Raw genomic sequence first — 21311 nt, forward strand, 5'->3', positions numbered from 1 at the left:
GCAAATTACTCCCGCAGCCCTCTAAGCAGCCTCAGTGCACAGTGCACTACCGTGTTTGCTTCGGTATGTTTGTTTGACAAAAGCCAACACTCGCTTCCAACACATCCGAAAGCACAATATTTTCAAACAGCATCATAATTGCAAAACAAATTGTATACCGTACTGTTGTGCAGGATACGAGAAACATCGTTGGCCTTCCTTCCGTCCTTCCCCGTCCTCCTCCTGGCGAGCAGTAGATGGTCTACAAGTGGGGGAGTTGCATCCGGCATATGTATGTGCTTCCGTAGATAAACCCATCTCAAATACAAGTCAACCCACAAACACACCGAAACGAACCGACAATGACAGTGACTCTCGTACAATCTAGATGTTTGCTTTAACGTCGATGTCAAAGTGCACCGAGATGAGGCTCATCAACAATTGAACGGACTGGTGGGGGGTGCAACTCCGGAGATATCCAGGAAATGGAGAAAGTTGACGTTGGGGATTTATTGGGGATTTGCTGCGACAATATGGCATAGTTTTGGTAGATCTGTTTTTTTTCCTGCAAAAAATCCTTGCCCTTTAACTGCTAGGTTGAATAATCGTTATTTCCGCAACTTGAACTTCAACTTCACCGGAAGCTCGTCTAGCAATGAGCTGTCGAATGGGTTAATTGCTTGGCAGCCGTTTTCCGCCCACATGACGACGCCTCGCCGCTTTCGAATGGGAAGCACTTGTTTTCGTTTTGAAGCGGTTAAATAATAACTCCCCGAGCCCAGCCCCAGCAGCCTCTTTGGTGGCACGCGATGCAAACTTTGGGGGCGTCTGCAGTGTGGTTTCGCCTGTATGCACTTCCGGGTACCTCTACCGATACATAAGGACGGACTGACGGTCGGAGTTCAACAAAGCGCGCCGACTTCGCTTCAAGTGGTCTTTTGTGGCCAGGGTGTGTCGCGTTGTAGGTGTGTGAGTGAGTGCGCCGGATGCAAAGAATGTGCATATTTTGTGTCGGTGAAGAGCCTTAATTCTGCTCTAGTTGTGCGGAGCTCTATGAAAAATCCTAACCCTGCCCTGAATGCTCGTCTCTATGCTAGAACATGCACGTTCAACATGGACGGTGAGATTTGCGAACGCGCCAGGATGTGAGTGTTCATGAAAATTGTTTATGAATTTATAAAAAAGTGAAAAGCAGCACTATGCTTCAAAAGAATGCGCTCTTTCGGAAGGGGGCAAAGATGGAATCCGGTCCATCTCGTAGTGCCGGACAGGGTTGCGCTCCTGCAGTGCAGTGTGGTGTAGATCGAAATTAAAGGCATCATGTTGCGAGCGGAGCATAGCGAAAACAATGGAGGAAATTAAGCATATTTCCGAAATTGGTTTTCTCCTGCTGTCAGCTTGGTCACTGTGTGGCGTAGTTACACAATCAGTGCTGGCTCGTTTTCCTAGGAGAACAGGCTGTTTCATTATGGAAAATTCTTTCAAGTTGAACTTTTGGAGCACTTCTCAAATAATTTTCAAAACTAATCAATTATTATTCTTTCTAAAGAGATTTGTTAATTTTTTTCAAGAACCATAGAAGTTAAATAAATATTCACTAGCATAGGAAAAAAAACAATTATTAAAACTCATCCTGTACCTCCAAAATGGGTGTTGAACCACATCACTGCAGAACAAAACAACGAAGAACGAATTCCTGATGGAAACGAAGGCCGGAGCCGTTTCGTTGGAAGTGAGAGCGTTTTGCAGCTGACAAAGATCGTTTTCCAACCAGACGGGCCAGAAGTAGCACTTTATAGCCCGACCAACCGTCCGTCCGACCGACCACATAAAAGGCCGTCGTCCTTCGATTTTCATGTGAAGGGTTCAGACTCGGCTAGCTACCGGATGCATACTTCGGTTGAATGATGGTGTGAAGCAACTATGCCCTACACCGGGCGAAAGTGGAAATTTCTTGCTGTTTTAGCAGTTCCTATCAAGTGCCAGACAGAGCTTTGTTCCGAATTTTCGGTGGAGTAGCGGGGTAGAAAGGCGTCGATCTTTCCCTGCAATCACTCATGAGTGTATGTACTTGGGAGATTTTGCTGCATTTTGGCTGACCTCAACGAAGAGTGGTTGCACGAAACTGGACAGTGAAGGGGTGAAACTTAATTCAGTTTGGAAATGGAAGATTTTTTTGGTAGTGTTGTTTTTTCTGGCATTATGGTCGTATTGGGTCCTCAGTTTATTGTTCTATAATTACTCCCACAGTACTCAGCTCAGCGTTTTTTTCACTCATTTTTGCTGCAACATTTCTTAAGGAATGCTTTGAACTCCATTTAAAAGGAAAAACTACGTGTATTCTTTGAAGATAATGCCAAAAAGTCTTAGTTATGGCTTTTGTTTTGGCAATCTTTTTTAATAAACCCAATGAAATTCCTCTTTTTTCTTACTTCTTCTTCTTCTTTATCGCTTTTTTGGTGGTAGTATGCCCTTTTGGGAAAAGTCTTCTTTTCAGATTTTGTGCCTAAGTTGCCATTTACGAACTTATAAATCGATTGACCAACAAGATGATTCTTAGTGCCCAGGAAAGTTAAATATAGTAAATCCTTTACAAAAAACACAGACCGTCCGGGATTCGATCCCAGACACCATCTGTAAAGCCTAACTTTGTAGCCGCGAACACGTTGATTCAAACTCCTAACATAATGAATAAATCTTATTTAAATGAATAACTGCCCCCTTGGATTAGAACATCATAACTACTCTCGAAGTATAAAATAGATAAGAAGACGTTAAAATAGCAATTGACTGCCATTTCGTGGTAATTTGTTGACATATTCCAACGAAATACTTCAAGCAATTCACCATACAAAAATTTACTACCGATAGTATAATACGTAGCGATTCTTCATCTATCCATTGAATCTCATAAAAGTCTACTCATTTCAGCAGCCTGTTGACTGAAATCAACAAATGAAATATTTACAGTAATAATTCAAACCCTTGATTGCCATTTAAAGCTATCGATATGTTTCATAGTAAACCTGAGTTTTACTTCTCTACGTATCGAGCTGAGTTGTTAACTTGTTCGGCCTACGCTTGGCTCCTTGCCATCGAGAACGAACATCGCACCAACCGAGCCACAGCAAATCATCATCCAGCAACCTGATGAGAAAATTAATTTACTGCCTTCAAAGTCCGGGGATCGGTTTGTTCAGGCTGCACTCTCACATGTTCCACGTAGACCTCTTACTCTCCGGGGAACGGGACATCGTGATCGTCGTTCGCAAGACGAAGCCACCTTCCGACAATTCCGATATTAAAAGTGTGTAATTACAGAGCTGTTGGAAGTTTGAACCGAATCCATGAAACTCTACAATCATGGCTTGACTTCGCTCCCTTCGAGGTCAGCTGAGACCATGAACTGACTCTGACTGCATCAGCATCTTGTTGTTTGGTCGGCCCAGATGGCAAAGGAGCAGGTATACGACCAGACCATCATCATCATGGGAAAAGTGCAAGCCATGCGTATTCTGAGAATTTCATATTTTCGAACGTCGGTCGTTCCAACATCGGCACACGTTTTAAAATTTATATTTATGTACCGCACCATAAATTTAATTTAATTTAAAGCTTGATGTGCAAGAAACGAGCCATCAAGGTGGGAAGCGAAAGGAGAGGGCACGCTGAGGATCTTGGAATCTGCCGAAGAAATAGTTTTGAACTGTGGAGGAGAACGTCTGCTTCTTGTTTCTCCTGTGGCGTTATTGTCTTGGATGGATTAGCATTTCTTGAATACTGTTGGTAGTGGAGATGGTTGTTATTGTTGTTGAGTTTGCCGAGGAATGCTTCTCTATTTCTCGGTTTCGGATCTCGGAGATCAGACAGAGAGCATGATGCTTTGAATGCCACCCCGAAGTAAAGAGGTATGCCACAGGAGCAGACAGATAGACAAGCAGACAGACAGAAGAAGCTCGGTATTCTCATTCAAATGTTGTAAATTTAATTAAAAACTTGATGTGGAAAGTAAATTAGAAATTGAATTTAAGCCGTTGCAGCACCAAATTAATTTATAATGATTTCCCCTCCGGTGGAGGCTTACAACAGAGGTATGATTTATTCAGCAACTTCTGGTATCATCGACGGCTGCACAGTGGTACTGCTCAGAGGACAAAAATTGAAACAAGAATAATAAATCTTCGAGTTGTCTTGTTTTTCACTCCATGGATCCATTATGGATCAATACTTTCCGTTTACTAGTTATAATTTCAAAACATATATTTACAAGTCCTTGTCGTTTGAAATTGATAATTTTTCACGGTTTTTCTGTTCTGATTTCTATAACTTAAACAATTCCAATCAACTAAATGCAGGTAAACAAGTACGAAGGTGAGCCTTATTGACTCATGTGCCGAAATTTTCTAACAAATGTCATTTTAGTGTTAACAAATATCTCTAAATCAGGGGATCTAATTTCGGGGTGAAATTGATCACTTGTCAATGCCATCATTGTTTGTTTTAAAAACAACTTTATATGATAAATTTGGGCTCCCTGAATCCGAATATGCTTGTCAAAATCTGAACAATGCAATATTTATATAAATAACGAATAGTTAAATTTCAAGAATTACACGGAAAACGCCTAAATGTATGCCATTTTCTAAAGAAATCAATGATATCTAACAGATTTTCAATTATTTCAACTAATTGAGCTAATTGGTACGAGTTTTGGTGATGAAATCTGGTTTGTGGATATTTCTCAAGCATCCTCACAAACTTTCAGGTTTATACTATGTTCAAATCCTTGCCTAGAAATAGAAGTTAATAGTTGTTTGTCAATACTGTACCGTGCATGATTTTGAAATTTAACTTTTTTTCATGGTAATAAAAATTCTTCAACGCAAAAAACTTCACAACACACAATTCGTCAATGGTTACGACAAGCAACGTTCATTTACTGCAGCTTGCATTGATATTTGTGCTCCATTACGCATAAATAAAATCGTGTGATACGATGATCAATTTCACCCTTCTGATAAATTACACCCGATTTTACGGTAATTTTCGTGAATAATTGAGTTTAGTTTTCTGCTTTAAAAATATGTAAAAAAATCCAGCTATGCCCACATTCTTTTTATTGTCTCGTAAACCCTTATCAAATAATTTTCAAACAATTCGAAGCACAGATCCGTAGTGCAGATCTTTCACTTCCAGTACATTTTAAAGTCTTACATGATATCTAAGATCTAATTGTTTTGAATAGTAGGCACACAAATTTGTTCACCCAATAACTACGTCGCTTCAAATTAAGTATATTTTTGAACATTCTCTTAACCCCATTTAATAATTCGTAAGCAACCAAATAATCATGTTTGAGTAAAGAAGGTGCAAGCTGAACACATTAGCTAATTAGTTTTCAGCAAGTCTTCAAAAAAAAAAGGGTTATGAAGCCATAGTCTCATATCGTTAGAATTCAAAATACTTGTCACTTTTCGCTAAACAATGCTGGACCTTAAAAAGAAGCGTTTTAGATTACTCAAGTTTTATGAACCCTTGTAAGCCGACAAACTTATCATTATCACATATGCGAAGAATTCCACTTTTTGACAAATCTTTGGTTTTTATCGCCGTGATCTGTTTCATCATTCCAAACTTAACGGCATCATTTAGATGAAGGGTGTAGCTTATATTTGAAAGTAAATGAAAAATCGAATTCAGTACCGTTAAGTCACAAATAGCAATAAAATGTATGCATTCCTCGGTACTCGAGATCTGCTTTGACACTTGTTCGGGATAGGTAGTTGAGAAAAGGGAAGATAGTTGGTTAGATGTCTTCTCAATAGGCTTGCAAAGAACTTTGGTATCTCGTATGGATCACGAAGTTTTGAATACTAGTGTTGTTTAATAACACAAAACACCTAGATATAAAAAAAAATATGTGATGTTCAGTTAAAAAAAAGTTTTGAATACTGTTCGTGTGAAACGGGTAATGAAATGGATGAACTACTTAAAGTTTCAAGTTATAGATCGAACGAACATCAGAAAATTATTTACGGGGACCTTCATAGTTTGCCAGAAAGTTTGATATTAGATTCAGATTATAGTGAGTTGAGGATCAATGACTGATGAAATTAGTGTTAATTACTTGAAGAAAATGTGATCATTAAATAAGAAAATAAAATGATTGGACGAGTGAAATAAACACGACAAGAATAAAGAAATATTCTTCAATATTAACCCGTATAGGCCTGAGTGAAAAAAAAAAATAAACTCTTACAGCTCAGCGAATACTTAACGGATTTCAATTATTTTTTGTCAGTATACTCGTACACATATCTTGTTTCTAAAAGTGATCAAAGGATCTCGGGAATGTTCTTGTGGCAGGAGCTATTGCGGTGGATCACTGGGTCAGGTCGGGTGACAAGGGTTCTGCGCATCTGTGCCCCTGGAGGTAGGCAAATTTCAAGTCACAGATAATATCCAGAATCGGCTATAATGTGGCCACTATATCAAGGAGTATAACGAAAATCACATCAACGTAAACCTTCCGATAATCGGTTAAATTGAATAACCATTGCAACTGCATTTGCTTGATTCTACAAATGACGAAAATGGTCCCCGGGACGCCTCAAGTTAATGATAAAGTCCACAATTCGTGTCTTAACATCTGTGTCAAGCTTATGGGAACGCATTTTTATTTATTTATTGATTTTATGTTGTCTTTGAGCCTTTGGCTCTTAGAGACTGATTAAAGTACACATACATACATATAGGCTTTTAGTTATTTTGACATACAAAATATAAGATAAACATAAGAAATTGCCGAACAATTGACTAACATGTTAAAAGTTGAGACATACTTACATTAAATACTGAACTGACCATTCAATAGAATGGTTTTCAGCTTGATTATAAAAATATTTTGCGGGAGAACTCACTATCCTCATGCAAAAATATTGTTTTGTGTAATTTTTCTCCACATTAACAGGTTCAAACATCAAATTTATATTTTGCTAAAACTAATGTTCACAACTAATCACTAAAAATTTAGTCAGAGCTAAGTTCCGCTCACTAAATATCGCACTTCAATTTTCGGTACACACTGGAGCCACAAAACTTGTACTACGGAACAACAATGTCATTTTTATTTTTACTATAAATTCGAGCCTATGTTCTTAAATAGACGTTGGACTAACATTCCTTCCCTTCCTCTAGCGATTGTGAGAACGTGACCAGGAGTACTTGAGTGATGCTTGTTTTATTTATTTCTATTATGTAGAGAAAGAGGTTCATCCCAAACGTTTTTTTTTTGTGACACTATATATAAATTTCTCAAAACCTATAGAGTTGAGCATTGTACAGCCACCCACGATTTGTACAGTCGTTAATTCCATGCTTTGCTATGAATAACCACAACCACGAAATTGTCAAAACACAATTGATTTGGCAATTTATGATGATAGTTTTCGTCAGATGTTGTGTTAAATGATTCATGACCGCTTCGTAGAAGAAATGAAACCACTGTGAGCTGGTGGGATTGTTTTCCCTCCATTCTTTAAGACGCTTCGGGCGGAAACTGTACCAGCCAACAGTTCCTTTCTCCGGACTCAATTAGAACTAAACTCACTTCCCGACCCGGAAGCCCAACGACGAAAAACGACCAGCGAGGCGATAAAAGGGGCAAGATGGTACGATGGTGAACCGATCGGATCCTAGACTTCGAGTAACTTTCAGTTAACCCCACGCCCGTCTTGCCTCTTCCGGAGATTTCAATCACTTGGTGTCAGCTGTTCGGTCAGCCCCTCTCGCGTCGTCGATTGCCGTCAACCATGTAAAGAATTCCAAATTCGATAAGCGCTTCGCCAAAACGAGTGCTATTAAACTAATTCACTTTGGCTCGGAAAAGAATCCGTTCCCGGGTGGAGGCGGGGAAGCCAATGTCGGTTCTTTGATGGACTCGACTCGGATGGGTGTCGATAAAGTTAGTGTGCGAACCGAAAGGACGACGTCTATGAAGGAAAGACCGACGACAACGAGCCAAGAAGTTCGAAACAGAAGTGGACAAAAGTTCGGTCGCTTTGATGGATGAAAACTCGGAGCGATTCGCAACAAAGAAGAAGTTTGCGTTGCCTTCTGGAAGTGATGCTGGAGTCTACAAAAGAGGGAGGATGGGGCAAATTAAGTGGGTACTCATATAGATTGATGCGACGGGAAATGTGTCCAGTGTGTGTGTATTTCTGTAAGCAGAACTTTGTTGAGTAAGTAAAATGAGTTAAAGAAAGAGATGGAAATTGAACTAGTTCTTACATATACTGGTAATCGATATATCTAGGTATCAATTCCAACTGGTTTATGGAGTCGTATTAGAATTACTCTGTATTGGTTCATTGGATTCGGCGGTTTCTGGGTGTTTACAAGGGTTTGGCAAATGCCTCACGGGTTACAAACGCTTTTTCTGGAGTTTGTCCTGTTTGTTTTTTTTTCTATCGTTTCTAGCTCCGTTCTAGGGTTGAAAGATGTTGCTGAAATTGATTCGCTCAGAATGTATGGACAGAACCATCATTCTCAAATTTAATGACACAATGAGCGTAGAACTGGATAATAGGAAGTTCCTTCGCACTACTTTCCAAGATTGAAATGGGAAATGTTGAAAATTGCATCTATATTAGCAATCAGTGCGATGCATTAGATTCTTCTTCCGAGCAGCAAATGATAGCAGCTAGCCCAGGCCCTTCGATTAGGTGAAGAAGGAAAGGGTGTCGCCAATCGTGACAACAGTAGGGTCATGGTACCAAACATTGCCGCAAGGATACATTACAATACAATACAATACAATACATACATATATTTTTCATTATTTGATTAACCTTAGTAAGGACCTTGGGTCTTTTTCGTCTCAAGGTTTATATTTTTTTTAATTAAAAAATTTTAAAATTCAAATCAATGTAACTTTTGATTAAAATAACCTAGCAGTTTGAACCTTTCGGATAATTATTTTTTTGTGGCAATTTTGTTTAGCGGAAAAAAAGTTTTAAATGACCCCTAGGGGAGCTTCCATAAAAAAGTTACAAATTGTGACTTAGGGTCGTTTTCGACCCAAAATTCAAACAACTCGCAAAAATCAGTGTGTTGACCGATTTTAGTTCTGTTGGGCTTAAATGAAGGGCACACATGTTAAGTTTCAGAAACCCTCCCGGAGATTAGGATTTGGTCACTGTGGCCACCGGGAACCTGCTACATCTGAAAAAAGTCCCTTTAGAGAAGAACCAAAGTGGTCATTCATCAATAATTGAACTAATAAAAGTCACAGGTATTCAAAATCGTGAAGAATAAACCGTCGCATGCCTAGTTTTGGTACAAATACTGAAATGTCCGAAAAAACGGGTATCTCCGGTGGTCATTCCTGGGTTATTTCATAGTAATAATGAACCAGAGTACCTGTATTTCAAATTTCCTAAACTGCTGTTTAAATCTTCAATAATGACTGTACTCTCTCATCATCTTGTGGAAAACTCACATTTACTAAGTAAACAATCCATTCAGCTGAACCATCTTTCAAATCCATCTCGGCTAACGCAACAATTTCTTCATTGCTGCTCCAAAATCAATCACTCTTAAAAAGAAAACCCCCGCTAAATGACCTGTCATCAATCACTTCCGGTCCGGTTCAACCCTTTAGCTGAGTCTAAACGAAAATCACCTCAACCGAACCTAATCTCCCGTCCGGTAACGCTAAATCCACAGCATTTCCTCCCAACCCGTTCAGCAACAGAAGCGATGATCTGAGAACACCGAAAGAAGGTAAAGTAATTACTATTTGAAAGCCGACCCACAAATCATACCTCAACGTCCGTCACCGGCAGACTGAGATGAACCGAGCTGAAGCTCTTCCTTTTCTGCTTTTCCGAATCCATGCTCATGGTCTCAAAGTTGTGGACATATTTCCAAGTGGGTGGAAAGTTTCCGCTGGACGAATCAGTCACTTTATGTGACGGTCCATGCAAAACTGTGAAAGCACCCGACCCGACCAAACCTGTTGCTAATGAGTCAAGACTAATCGATTTTCTCTCTCCCAATCTCGGGGTTGTTCGCTTTTGGCGACCCTTCTAATTACAGAAAAATGCAAAAATCCATTAGGAATGGAGTCCGGTGCCATCAACGATTCTCAGATAACGGCCAGCTCTGCGCACGATATCGGCAACGTTGGACCACAGCACGCAAGGTGAGTTGAAATGGACAGGGGTTGCCAAATAATGTGATTCAGTGGATAAGAAAACAAGAAAACAAGAAGACAAGAAGACAAGAAGACAAGAAGACAAGAAGACAAGAAGACAAGAAGACAAGAAGACAAGAAGACAAGAAGACAGAAGACAAGAAGACAAGAAGACAAGAAGACAAGAAGACAAGAAGACAAGAAGACAAGAAGACAAGAAGACAAGAAGACAAGAAGAAGACAAGAAGACAAGAAGACAAGAAGACAAGAAGACAAGAAGACAAGAAGACAAGAAGACAAGAAGACAAGAAGACAAGAAGACAAGAAGACAAGAAGACAAGAAGACAAGAAGACAAGAAGACAAGAAGACAGAAGACAAGAAGACAAGAAGACAAGAAGACAAGAAGACAAGAAGACAAGAAGACAAGAAGACAAGAAGACAAGAAGACAAGAAGACAAGAAGACAAGAAGACAAGAAGAACAAGAAGACAAGAAGACAAGAAGACAAGAAGACAAGAAGACAAGAAGACAAGAAGACAAGAAGACAAGAAGACAAGAAGACAAGAAGACAAGAAGACAAGAAGACAAGAAGACAAGAAGACAAGAAGACAAGAAGACAAGAAGACAAGAAGACAAGAAGACAAGAAGACAAGAAGACAAGAAGACAAGAAGACAAGAAGACAAGAGACAAGAAGACAAGAAGACAAGAAGACAAGAAGACAAGAAGACAAGAAGACAAGAAGACAAGAAGACAAGAAGACAAGAAGACAGAAGACAAGAAGACAAGAAGACAAGAAGACAAGAAGACAAGAAGACAAGAAGACAAGAAGACAAGAAGACAAGAAGACAAGAAGACAAGAAGACAAGAAGACAAGAAGACAAGAAGACAAGAGACAAGAAGACAAGAAGACAAGAAGACAAGAAAGACAAGAAGACAAGAAGACAAGAAGACAAGAAGACAAGAAGACAAGAAGACAAGAAGACAAGAAGACAAGAAGACAAGAAGACAAGAAGACAAGAAGACAAGAAGACAAGAAGACAAGAAGACAAGAAGACAAGAAGACAAGAAGACAGAAGACAAGAAGACAAGAAGACAAGAAGACAAGAAGACAAGAAGACAAGAAGACAAGAAGACAAGAAGACAAGAAGACAAGAAGACAAGAAGACAAGAAGACAAGAAGACAAGAAGACAAGAAGACAAGAAGACAAGAAGACAAGAAGACAAGAAGACAAGACAAGAAGACAAGAAGACAAGAAGACAAGAAGACAAGAAGACAAGAAGACAAGAAGACAAGAAGACAAGAAGACAAGAAGACAAGAAGACAAGAAGACAAGAAGACAAGAAGACAAGAAGACAAGAAGACAAGAAGACAAAGAAGACAAGAAGACAAGAAGACAAGAAGACAAGAAGACAAGAAGACAAGAAGACAAGAAGACAAGAAGACAAGAAGACAAGAAGACAAGAAGAAAGACAAGAAGACAAGAAGACAAGAAGACAAGAAGACAAGAAGACAAGAAGACAAGAAGACAAGAAGACAAGAAGACAAGAAGACAAGAAGACAAGAAGACAAGAAGACAAGAAGACAAGAAAGACAAGAAGACAAGAAGACAAGAAGACAAGAAGACAAGAAGACAAGAAGACAAGAAGACAAGAAGACAAGAAGACAAGAAGACAAGAAGACAAGAAGACAAGAAGACAAGAAGACAAGAAGACAAGAAGACAAGAAGACAAGAAGACAAGAAGACAAGAAGACAAGAAGACAAGAAGACAAGAAGACAAGAAGACAAGAAGACAAGAAGACAAGAAGACAAGAAGACAGAAGACAAGAAGACAAGAAGACAGAAGACAAGAAGACAAGAAGACAAGAAGACAAGAAGACAAGAAGACAAGAAGACAAGAAGACAAGAAGACAAGAAGACAAGAAGACAAGAAGACAAGAAGACAAGAAGACAAGAAGACAAGAAGACAAGAAGACAAGAAGACAAGAAGACAAGAAGACAAGAAGACAAGAAGACAAGAAGACAAGAAGACAAGAAGACAAGAAGACAAGAAGACAAGAAGACAAGAAGACAAGAAGACAAGAAGACAAGAAGACAAGAAGACAAGAAGACCAGAAGACAAGAAGACAAGAAGACAAGAAGACAAGAAGACAAGAAGACAAGAAGACAAGAAGACAAGAAGACAAGAAGACCAGAAGACAAGAAGACAAGAAGACAAGAAGACAAGAAGACAAGAAGACAAGAAGAATCTTCAACCACATTGTCGGAACAATTCAGGAACCTCTGGTAGCCACTTTGCGGCAACACTCTCTTAATTCCTGCTTACGACTTGGACGTCAGACGACGCCCTTTTGTTCCGCGAACAAACCCAGAATCAGCATCCGCCAGTGAAAAAGCATTTTCTGGTTCATTTTTTAATCTGCCTCGTATCGCACGGTGTGGCGTGTGCACCGTAATAACTGGCTCGTCTGGTTGCGTCTTCTCACTGAAGTAGGTACCTTTCCGGATGGGCAAGGATGAAAGACGGGTTTTGCACGCAGAAACCGGATCCGGGAAATGTGTACACTGTCGAGAAGCGTTGAAACTCCTTTCAGGTTGGCGGATTGAATACGGCCCCGTCGGCTGCAGGATAACAATCCCACATTATTCTCATCAGGATAACAAATTGCTCTCATTTAAAATGAAAAATCACTACGAGGTGGGGTGTGTGTGAATGTGAGCATGAATGAGGAGCCTTTCTGCAGTTACCGTAACGCTATCCGGTAACGTTTTTGCTTGGGTGGTTCTGATGATGTTGCTTTTTTTCTGCGCAAATCCATTCTCTTGTTGGTTGTTCGTACAACTGCACCCTTGGGTGAACAGATGAAGTAGCTACCCCTCGTGGTGATGAATTTTCTAGTAATTTTAGGAAGTGATCTGAACCAATTTTAATCTTCATACAAATTATCAACTTTCGGTATATCTTAGTTATTTAAGGACCGATTTGAATGAATTTCAATGCACATCACACATGACTTGAATTTCAACATATATTTTTGAGTAATTATTACACTCTTGAGCTCAAAGGTAATAACTGTTTGACAAAGTGAAATTTTTGATGAATAATTATACACCCGATTCTGTTTTTGCACGGATTTTTTTACACGGCCGTGCAAAAAAAGTTTCCATAATTTTTTTCCGCCAAAACCTTATTTTTGCATGAAACGTCGAGAAATGGTGTTACTTTTTTTTGCACGGTTTTTGACATTTTGAACTGAAAACTTTTTTTGCACGTTACGCATCCCCCGTGCAAAAACAGAATCGGGTGTATACGATTTATCTGAAAACAGAGGGTTAGGGCTTACAATAGCTGTCTTCATCAAAATTGTTCAATGTATCAACATCTTCAGAATTTAATTTTTGATCTAATCTAAAGCAGATATAATAAAAATATTTCTATTTTTGTTTTGGAATAATATAAATTATTGAAATTTGTCAAAAAAAATCAGCTTTAGTGAAACCGTTATTGCTTTTGAACTTATGATTGGGAAAATCACCCAAACAAATATGTTGAGATTCAAGGTACGTCTGAAGTATAGTGAAAATGTCATTCGAATCATAAATTAATAAATAAATCCAAATTAAGACCCCAAAATTGATCATTTTGTATGGGATATCGAAAATGTTTAAATAAAAAAATAACAAGCAATATCCATTTCACTTTCACTTTGAAGCATAAGGTAATACGAGCCAAGTGCGATCTAAAAAAAATCGATAGTTCAAACCAATTTTCCTATATAATTTTCAAATGTCAATATTTTGATTTTCGAATCCAACAACACGGTAATATCTTGGCAACATAGTTGCTCGCTAAACGAGACAAGTGGGACCCTTTCAATTTCATGCGTCAATCCACATCAATAAGCCAACTATTGAAAATAAAGTATTTATACATCATAGTTTTTTTTTAATTTTGAGTGAATTACAAAGTAGCACATAGTATATTTTTTCAATCGGATACAGTATCTGATGAACTGTATCCTCACTGAATCATTAAATCTGCAGTATTCTTCAATACAATGGCCATCATCAACCCAAAATTGTCTCAACTCAAGAAACTCCAAGAATCAAATCATTTATTGCAGATACACGTCCCAAACAAGCAAATCCCGCAAGTATATCCCTCACGTCTCGACAATCAAGAAAAGAGCATCATAAACTGCCGATCCGAAATGGCGAAAAGCGCACGCAAGATACGATTGACACGAAGTCAGCATGAACGGCAAATTGAAAATACTTTGCACTCTCTCCAGCCCCCCTCCCACCTCTTCGGAAAAAAAACATACACCTTCACACATCATCGTGCATTCACGGCACAAAACTTCCATTATCTCTTGCTGCTTGCTTTACGGGGATGGAAAATGGAAACAAATAGCAGCATCACTTTTGAAAAGGTTCCCCCTACCTACCCCTCTTTCGTCCTTTTGGAGAAAAGCTGGTTGGGCTACATTTGTTGCTTCATCTCGCACCACCGCAAGAGCCATCGCCATTGGCGTAGAAATAGAGGGGCCAGAACTGCACCAAGAAAACTTTTAATAGTTTTATGGTTTATATGAAAATATTGGAAAAAAAAATCCAAGAGTTTTATCAGAAATTCCACCAGGATTATATCAACAAGTACTGTTCAAAGTGTTCTACTGGAAATTTTGGCAGGGTAGATGTACTAGTATTTGCCACCCCGGATTATATACTGTTTTACAACACAAATAGACATTAATCGTTCAATCGTTTAATGCTCATTATACCACTTTGTAATAATGTGACAACAATCTTGAAAGCCTGAAAATATTCAGAGTAAATAATAGCAATGAATCATTTTCCTTAAAATATCTGCCCCTTTGCACTTTCTTGTAATAATGTTCCTGAATTAGTTATTCTGCATAAGAAATAAACGTTAGTGGTGAATTTATGAACCGAAATTGAAACATGGTGGATACTGGTACAGTTGGTGATTCAGTATTCGCCACCTCATTTTTCAATACAAACATATAATTTTCTAACAGTTTTTATATTTCTTCTGCTAAACATGAACTTAAAGCTTTCATTTAACGTATTGACAGTGTTCAAAATCCTTTTGTGCAATTCATAAGAAATATGCTTCTTTCAGAAGGCGAATACTGGTACCGAAATTCGGGGTATCATTGATCAGCGGGGTAACATTGATCGAAATGACTCATCTCGTAAAAAGATCGTATTATCATTTATTGATGGAACATTTCCAAATCACGAATGGTGCTTCTCTTTTTTATATTCATAGGCTAATGTAAGTGAGGATTTGTGCGAAAATTGCGTTTACATTATGCGTAAATTTGTCAAATTTTCGAAACAATGATATCAATAGGTAAGGATGACACTACCGAAGATTCATGTCTCACATACGTTCTGCAAACGATATGAGCAAGGAAAATGCGGTACTTACTAAAAATGGCATCGCCGAAAATAATTCCTTTGTTAAAGCTTTCATAAGTATGCTCAATTAGGCAACATTAACGAATTACTGTTAAGAATATAGAATTCCCTTTGGAAATTGCCTACCTTTAGGCGTATGTATTTGATGTGTTTTTAATTTTAAAATAACTCAAAAAGTACATGACTTGTAAACGTTAGGCCTCCATATTCGGCTTCGGGGGCCATGATTTAAGTAAGTAATGACATTTTCAATAATCCTGAACTTTGTTTACATAGGTGATCAGTATGGGCTAACATTGATCACCTATGTAAACAACGTTCAGGAATATTGAAAATGTCGTTACTAACTTAAATCATGGCCCCCGAAGCCGAATATGGAGGCCTAACGCTCAGCTAAATAAAATAAACCGCTTAAAACATGTTTTTAAACATCCTTAAATCTTTCGAAAAACAAAATACAATATATAGTCACGAGCTATGGGTGGCAGTACTTGTTTTAAAAATATAAAATTTGCAACATTTGAATTTTCAAACGAAATATTCAAGAAATATTCAAAAAAATGATCAATGTTACCCCGGATTACGGTACCAGAAACATAAATGCTCAAAACTGAAGCTGCCGGTAGAGGGGTTAATATCCTTGGCTGTAGTACATACAGCAAAAAAATCAAAAATAGTATTTCTAAGAAAGTTTTGGCCAATATCACATTTTTAAACAGGCGCATTCATTTGAGGGCTGATTCTATATTTTTTCAAATATCTTCCACGATCAAAAAATTTGCGCGAAGCCCAAATCCACGGTCAAAAACTATTAAATGGATGTTCAGCTATATCTCAGCGAAGGCTCTACAGATTTTGAAATTCTTTCACGTATTTCATGTCCACATCCTCAATTTTTAGGAGGTTTGAAAAATATATTTCTAAGAGTGTTCATAACTTCCCTAGGGCAAACAAACCAACACAATTTTTGTTTGTTGACTGAAACTACATGAGAATCATGTCAAATCTTACAGTAAAAGTTATTATTTCCAGTTTCTCAAATTCGGATAATCATAATAAGAAAAAAATACACATGTATTTTAAAAAAATTTTCGAGCATCTCCCACGAGGAAAATTTGGAAAGGTCGCTTATTTCGACAGCTGTACCCTCTAGTGCTTTGGATATGCATGCTAGAGGTTTGGTATCTTCGACAGAGCATCCCGGACCAGGCGTTGCAGAATTCGCTCTCATTTGAGAACCCAAGCAACACAGATGTTATAATAGAGTATTTTTAAACTATATATGACCAGATTTAGTCATATATCAGTTGATAATGCTCAATTATAACATGTGTGCTACTTGGGAATGAAGCACGATCAAAGCAAGTAAAGAAAAACATCCCATCTGTTGCGGTCCACGATCGTCATTGTATCGCAAGGTGTAACAAGTCTGATAAATGGAAGCAGCGAGCGAGAGCCCCAACGAGAGAGCGATGATAAAATCCATTTTTCTCGCTTGTTTACCGTTGGGGATAGGTGTTTTTCTTCACTGGCACGATAAACAATCCACGAACTTCCAATAACAACAGTGTCCCCCAGGCTTGGAGCATGTTTAGAGGGGTTTTATCATGCACTACTATCCTCCCAATCTGATCAAACTTGTAGCAGTATACGATAAACAGTCTCTCATAATGTGCAGCATGTTATGATAGTTACAGAGAGCGATACGTGAGAGATTCTCTCAATTTTCTCAGGATTCAATCCCTAAGTTGCACTTCATCTAGATAACTCTCAACTGATCTAGATCAGTTTATGTATGTCGGTTTTTCGACATTAATTTGATTGCAACAGTCTATATAATAGGGGCCCCATAGCCGTAGTGGTAAACGCGCAGCTATTCAGCAAGACCAAGCTGAGGGTCGTGGGTTCGAATCCCACCGGTCGAGGATCTTTTCAGGTTGGAAATTTTCTAGACTTCCCAGGGCATAGAGTATCTTCGTACCTGCCACACGATATACACATGCAAAAATGGTCATTGGCATAGTAAGCTCTCAGTTAATAACTGTGGAAGTGCTCATTAGAACTTTAAGCTGAGAAGCAGGCTCTGTCCCAGTGGGGACGTATTGCCAGAGATAAAAAGAAATTTATATAATATTGTTGAGTATTCGAGATCACACTCAAAATTTATTTTATTTGAAAAACTTCAAAAATCCTAGTTTTTTACCCGTTTGCATGCAATCAAGTTCAAAGAGTTCAGTGAGCATGTTTGAGCAGAAACATAAATTTAAGACTACAGTCAAAACCAGTGCTGGGAATGGTAATAGTGAGCAATTCTCGCTGAAACCAGGCCGCCATCGACACCCATCGTTAGAATTCCAATTTTATGTCACTGATCGTTTGTTTTCGATAAAACTTAAGGGTGGTCCTTTCTGTTTTCTCAAATTGGTGGACCCCTCGTACGCCAGCTAGCTGAACAGTTTGCGAAAAAGCTCATTGTTTGATAAATGTTGGGTATTTCTTCACGTGATATGTCTCATATTTCGCTTGGAACACAAAGCAAACTTAGTGGCATCGTATAGAGAAAGGATATAGCTTTCATTTAAACTTGAAAAAAATTTGGCGGCCATTTTAAATTTGGCCGCTATCTTGAATTTTGTTAGAAAAATTGATTTTTCACCATTAGCGCACCTCTAGTTTTGAATTCTGAGATCACCATCAGAAAGCTGAGGAAAAATTGCGTAAGATAGGCTACAGAAACTAGGTGAGCAATGGTATTTACCCTATCAAATGAACGATTTTCTAAATCATGTTATACGATTTTGACGTATATGGCGAGTGCAATCAATACAAACAAAATTTTTTGTACAACAAAGAAACAGTGACATAAAATTGGAATTCTAACGATGGGCTACTGTAGAGTGAATTTTAGATTTTTTTCCCATCCCTGGTCAAAACTTCATTTACCGTGATGCATCATTACCCGGACATTTAAGCAACGGACATTTAAGCAACGCCGAAAATTCAAACGCTATTTAAAATATGTTTCTGCCACATCTAATACAAGTGATATTGTTATTCACATAGGGACACGTCTACTACTAGTATAACATGTAAAATGTTAAATTTGTGAAACATGTCGTGTTCTTAAATCCGGACACATGCACCAAAATGCCGGACGTTTTTGAATCGAAATCCGGACAGAAGCAATTGGGTAGACAAATATATGAAAAACTAATAAAAACCACATATCTTTGACCTAAAATCTTCAATATAATAGAATTTGATGCATTCGTATGCTTGAAATTATATGAAAGGCCAAAACGTTGAATGATATTACTATTGTTATACCTGCACCCCACGCCAACAGCCAGCATTTTAGGTTCACTGAAATAATCCTCAATATGAATGCTTTTCTTGCGTAAATGCATTGTCTGGCAACTAGTTACACTTTTTGTTCTGTTATTATACACTTTTGCATCAATTCACATTAACATATTTTCCAACAGCTCAATAAATATAAGGTTTTTACGATACGTCCGGATTAATGAACACTAGCTTATGATTCCGGACAGCCTGTTTTCACTCCACAAATGCTAATTTGCACACGTTTTCCCACTGTTTCGTGCACTACACTTGAAAACTACTATTCAGAGATGTAGAGTATTAAAATTGTAGGATTAAGTAGCTTCATCGTAAGTCGAAATTAGCTGACATTCTTGTCGAAAACTTCACTATTGGATTTGGTTCTTTGGAGGAACGACGTCCAACTGGTGCTGCCTATTTGTTTTTATTTTTAATATTTCATTGCAAAGGATTACTAGATCAAACTATAAATTAAAATGAAGAGCAATATTGAAAGCTATGAATATACATTGCACACCAACGTTTATTGTTTGATTTCACATTTAATTTGATAAATACTATCAGAGTGTCCGGATATTGGTACCGTCCGGATTTTGATTCACCACGGTATTACAAAATCTTCGAGAAATTCTTAACTATCATCCCGTTTGCCTGTACAACAATGTTATAAGCAGTTACATGTAGTTTTTGTATCATGTATTGTTTTCTAGATGTTTAGTTCATATGGTTGAGCAGAAATAATAGTTTTTGGATACACTCAAAATTTCTTTTACTAAAAACTACGAAAAACCCTTATTTTTTTGTTTAAATTGTGAGCCTTGAAAACGAGTATCATAAATTTAATTTAATGAAAATGTTTATGTAGAGATACTAAATGTTATTGCTTTGAAACTCGACTTAAAGGCAAAAAGTTTATATCAAAAGTATTTTTAAAGGTTTTGCGTTGTTTTTAGGAAAAAAAATGTGTGCATCCAAAAAATACTGTTTATGCCCAAACATGATTACGAAACTACTAAAAGCGAGTTCGTGGCGCAAAAATTACATGTCATTGCTTTGAGTATTGATTTAGAGGCCTGTATGGTGGTTTTCAGTTTTTGTTCAAAATTTTCAGTAAAAGAAATTTTGAGTGTAATCTAAAATTATTTTTTTCGGCTCTATCATGCTCATTGGACACGTACAATACAGTTTATGCCTTTGAATGTTATCGCTTTGAAATTTGATTTTTAGGTAAACTTTAGGTTAAAAATTGGACTTTTTAAAGTTTTCAATCAAAATAAGTTTTGTGTGTAATCTCGAATTCCTTTTTTGAAAATCTATTTCTACTCTTAAATGTTCTATAGACGACTGCAATCAAATTAATGCCAGAAAATCTAAATGTCGGTGTTTTAAATTTTGGTTTATATGCAAACAGATAAGAAAAAAAGGATTTCCTAGTTCCTATGAGTAATTCAAAATTTGAGTTTAATCGAAAAGTTATACAGCCAAACCTCTTTATACGCCCCTAACTGGGGGACCGCAAAAATAATTGGAGCGTTAAAAGAGGGACCGTTATTTGGAATTTGGCCATATTGCCCATTCTACCATTTCAAAAATACTTATATTGCATGGGCTTTGAATGAATTTTCAAAACCGGAAGTCGCCATCTTGGATTAAAAAATGGCATCAGACATCGATTTCCAGCATCTCCTCATCGGTTCCATTCCAAAACTACGCTACTACATTGGTTTTCGTGGGTCGTTATCAAGCTGGAGCGTAAGTTAGAATTTTTGGAGCGTAAGAAGAGGGAGCGTAAGTTGGAATTTGGGGCGTAAATGAAAGGTGCAAAAAGAGGGAACTTAAAAAAAGTGTGCGTAAAAAGAGGTTTGGCTGTATTTCTGTTCAAACGTGTTCTCTGTAGTTTTACAAAATGTCTCAATCAACAACATGACAGAAGGAAGTTTTTAACTAGGATGTTCCTATTCAATTAGCATATTTTCCTGACAAATGGAAAAATGCTAAGGTTGTTCCAATTTTAAAACCAGACAAAAATCCTGCAGAAGCTTCTAGCTATCGTCCAATCAGTTTGCTTTCCTCCATCAGTAAACTTTTTGAAAAGGTTATTTTGAACAGAATGATAGTCCACATCAACGAAAATTCAATTTTTGCCAATGAACAGTTCGGATTCCGCCATGGACATTCGACCACTCATCAACTTTTACGTGTAACAAATTTGATCCGTTCCAACAAATCTGAAGGCTATTCTACTGGTCTTGCTCTTCTAGACATAGAAAAAGCATTCGATAGTGTTTGGCATGAAGGTTTGATTGTAAAATTAAAAAAACTTTAATTTTCCAACATACATTGTTAG

The 21311-nt window shown here is 37.8% G+C and overlaps 2 protein-coding genes across 2 annotated transcripts in view; both read left to right on the plus strand.

Annotated features, from left to right (window-relative positions):
• The window catches only part of LOC5575443 (discoidin domain-containing receptor 2), a 918178-nt gene that overhangs the window by 502714 nt on the left and 394153 nt on the right, over positions 1-21311 (plus strand). The window contains 1 exon segment of the mRNA XM_021844675.1: positions 10078-10183. The gene's annotated coding sequence lies outside the window, so the exon portion shown is untranslated.
• Positions 10101-21311, plus strand: part of LOC110675169 (discoidin domain-containing receptor tyrosine kinase B) — a 137471-nt gene continuing 126260 nt past the window's right edge. Inside the window, exon 1 of the mRNA XM_021839559.1 lies at positions 10101-10183. Coding sequence (XP_021695251.1) covers positions 10101-10183 — 83 coding nt within the window. The remainder of the gene's footprint in view (positions 10184-21311) is intronic.

Source organism: Aedes aegypti, chromosome 2, assembly GCF_002204515.2.
Source record: "Aedes aegypti strain LVP_AGWG chromosome 2, AaegL5.0 Primary Assembly, whole genome shotgun sequence".
In the NCBI taxonomy this organism is placed as follows: domain Eukaryota; kingdom Metazoa; phylum Arthropoda; class Insecta; order Diptera; family Culicidae; genus Aedes; species Aedes aegypti.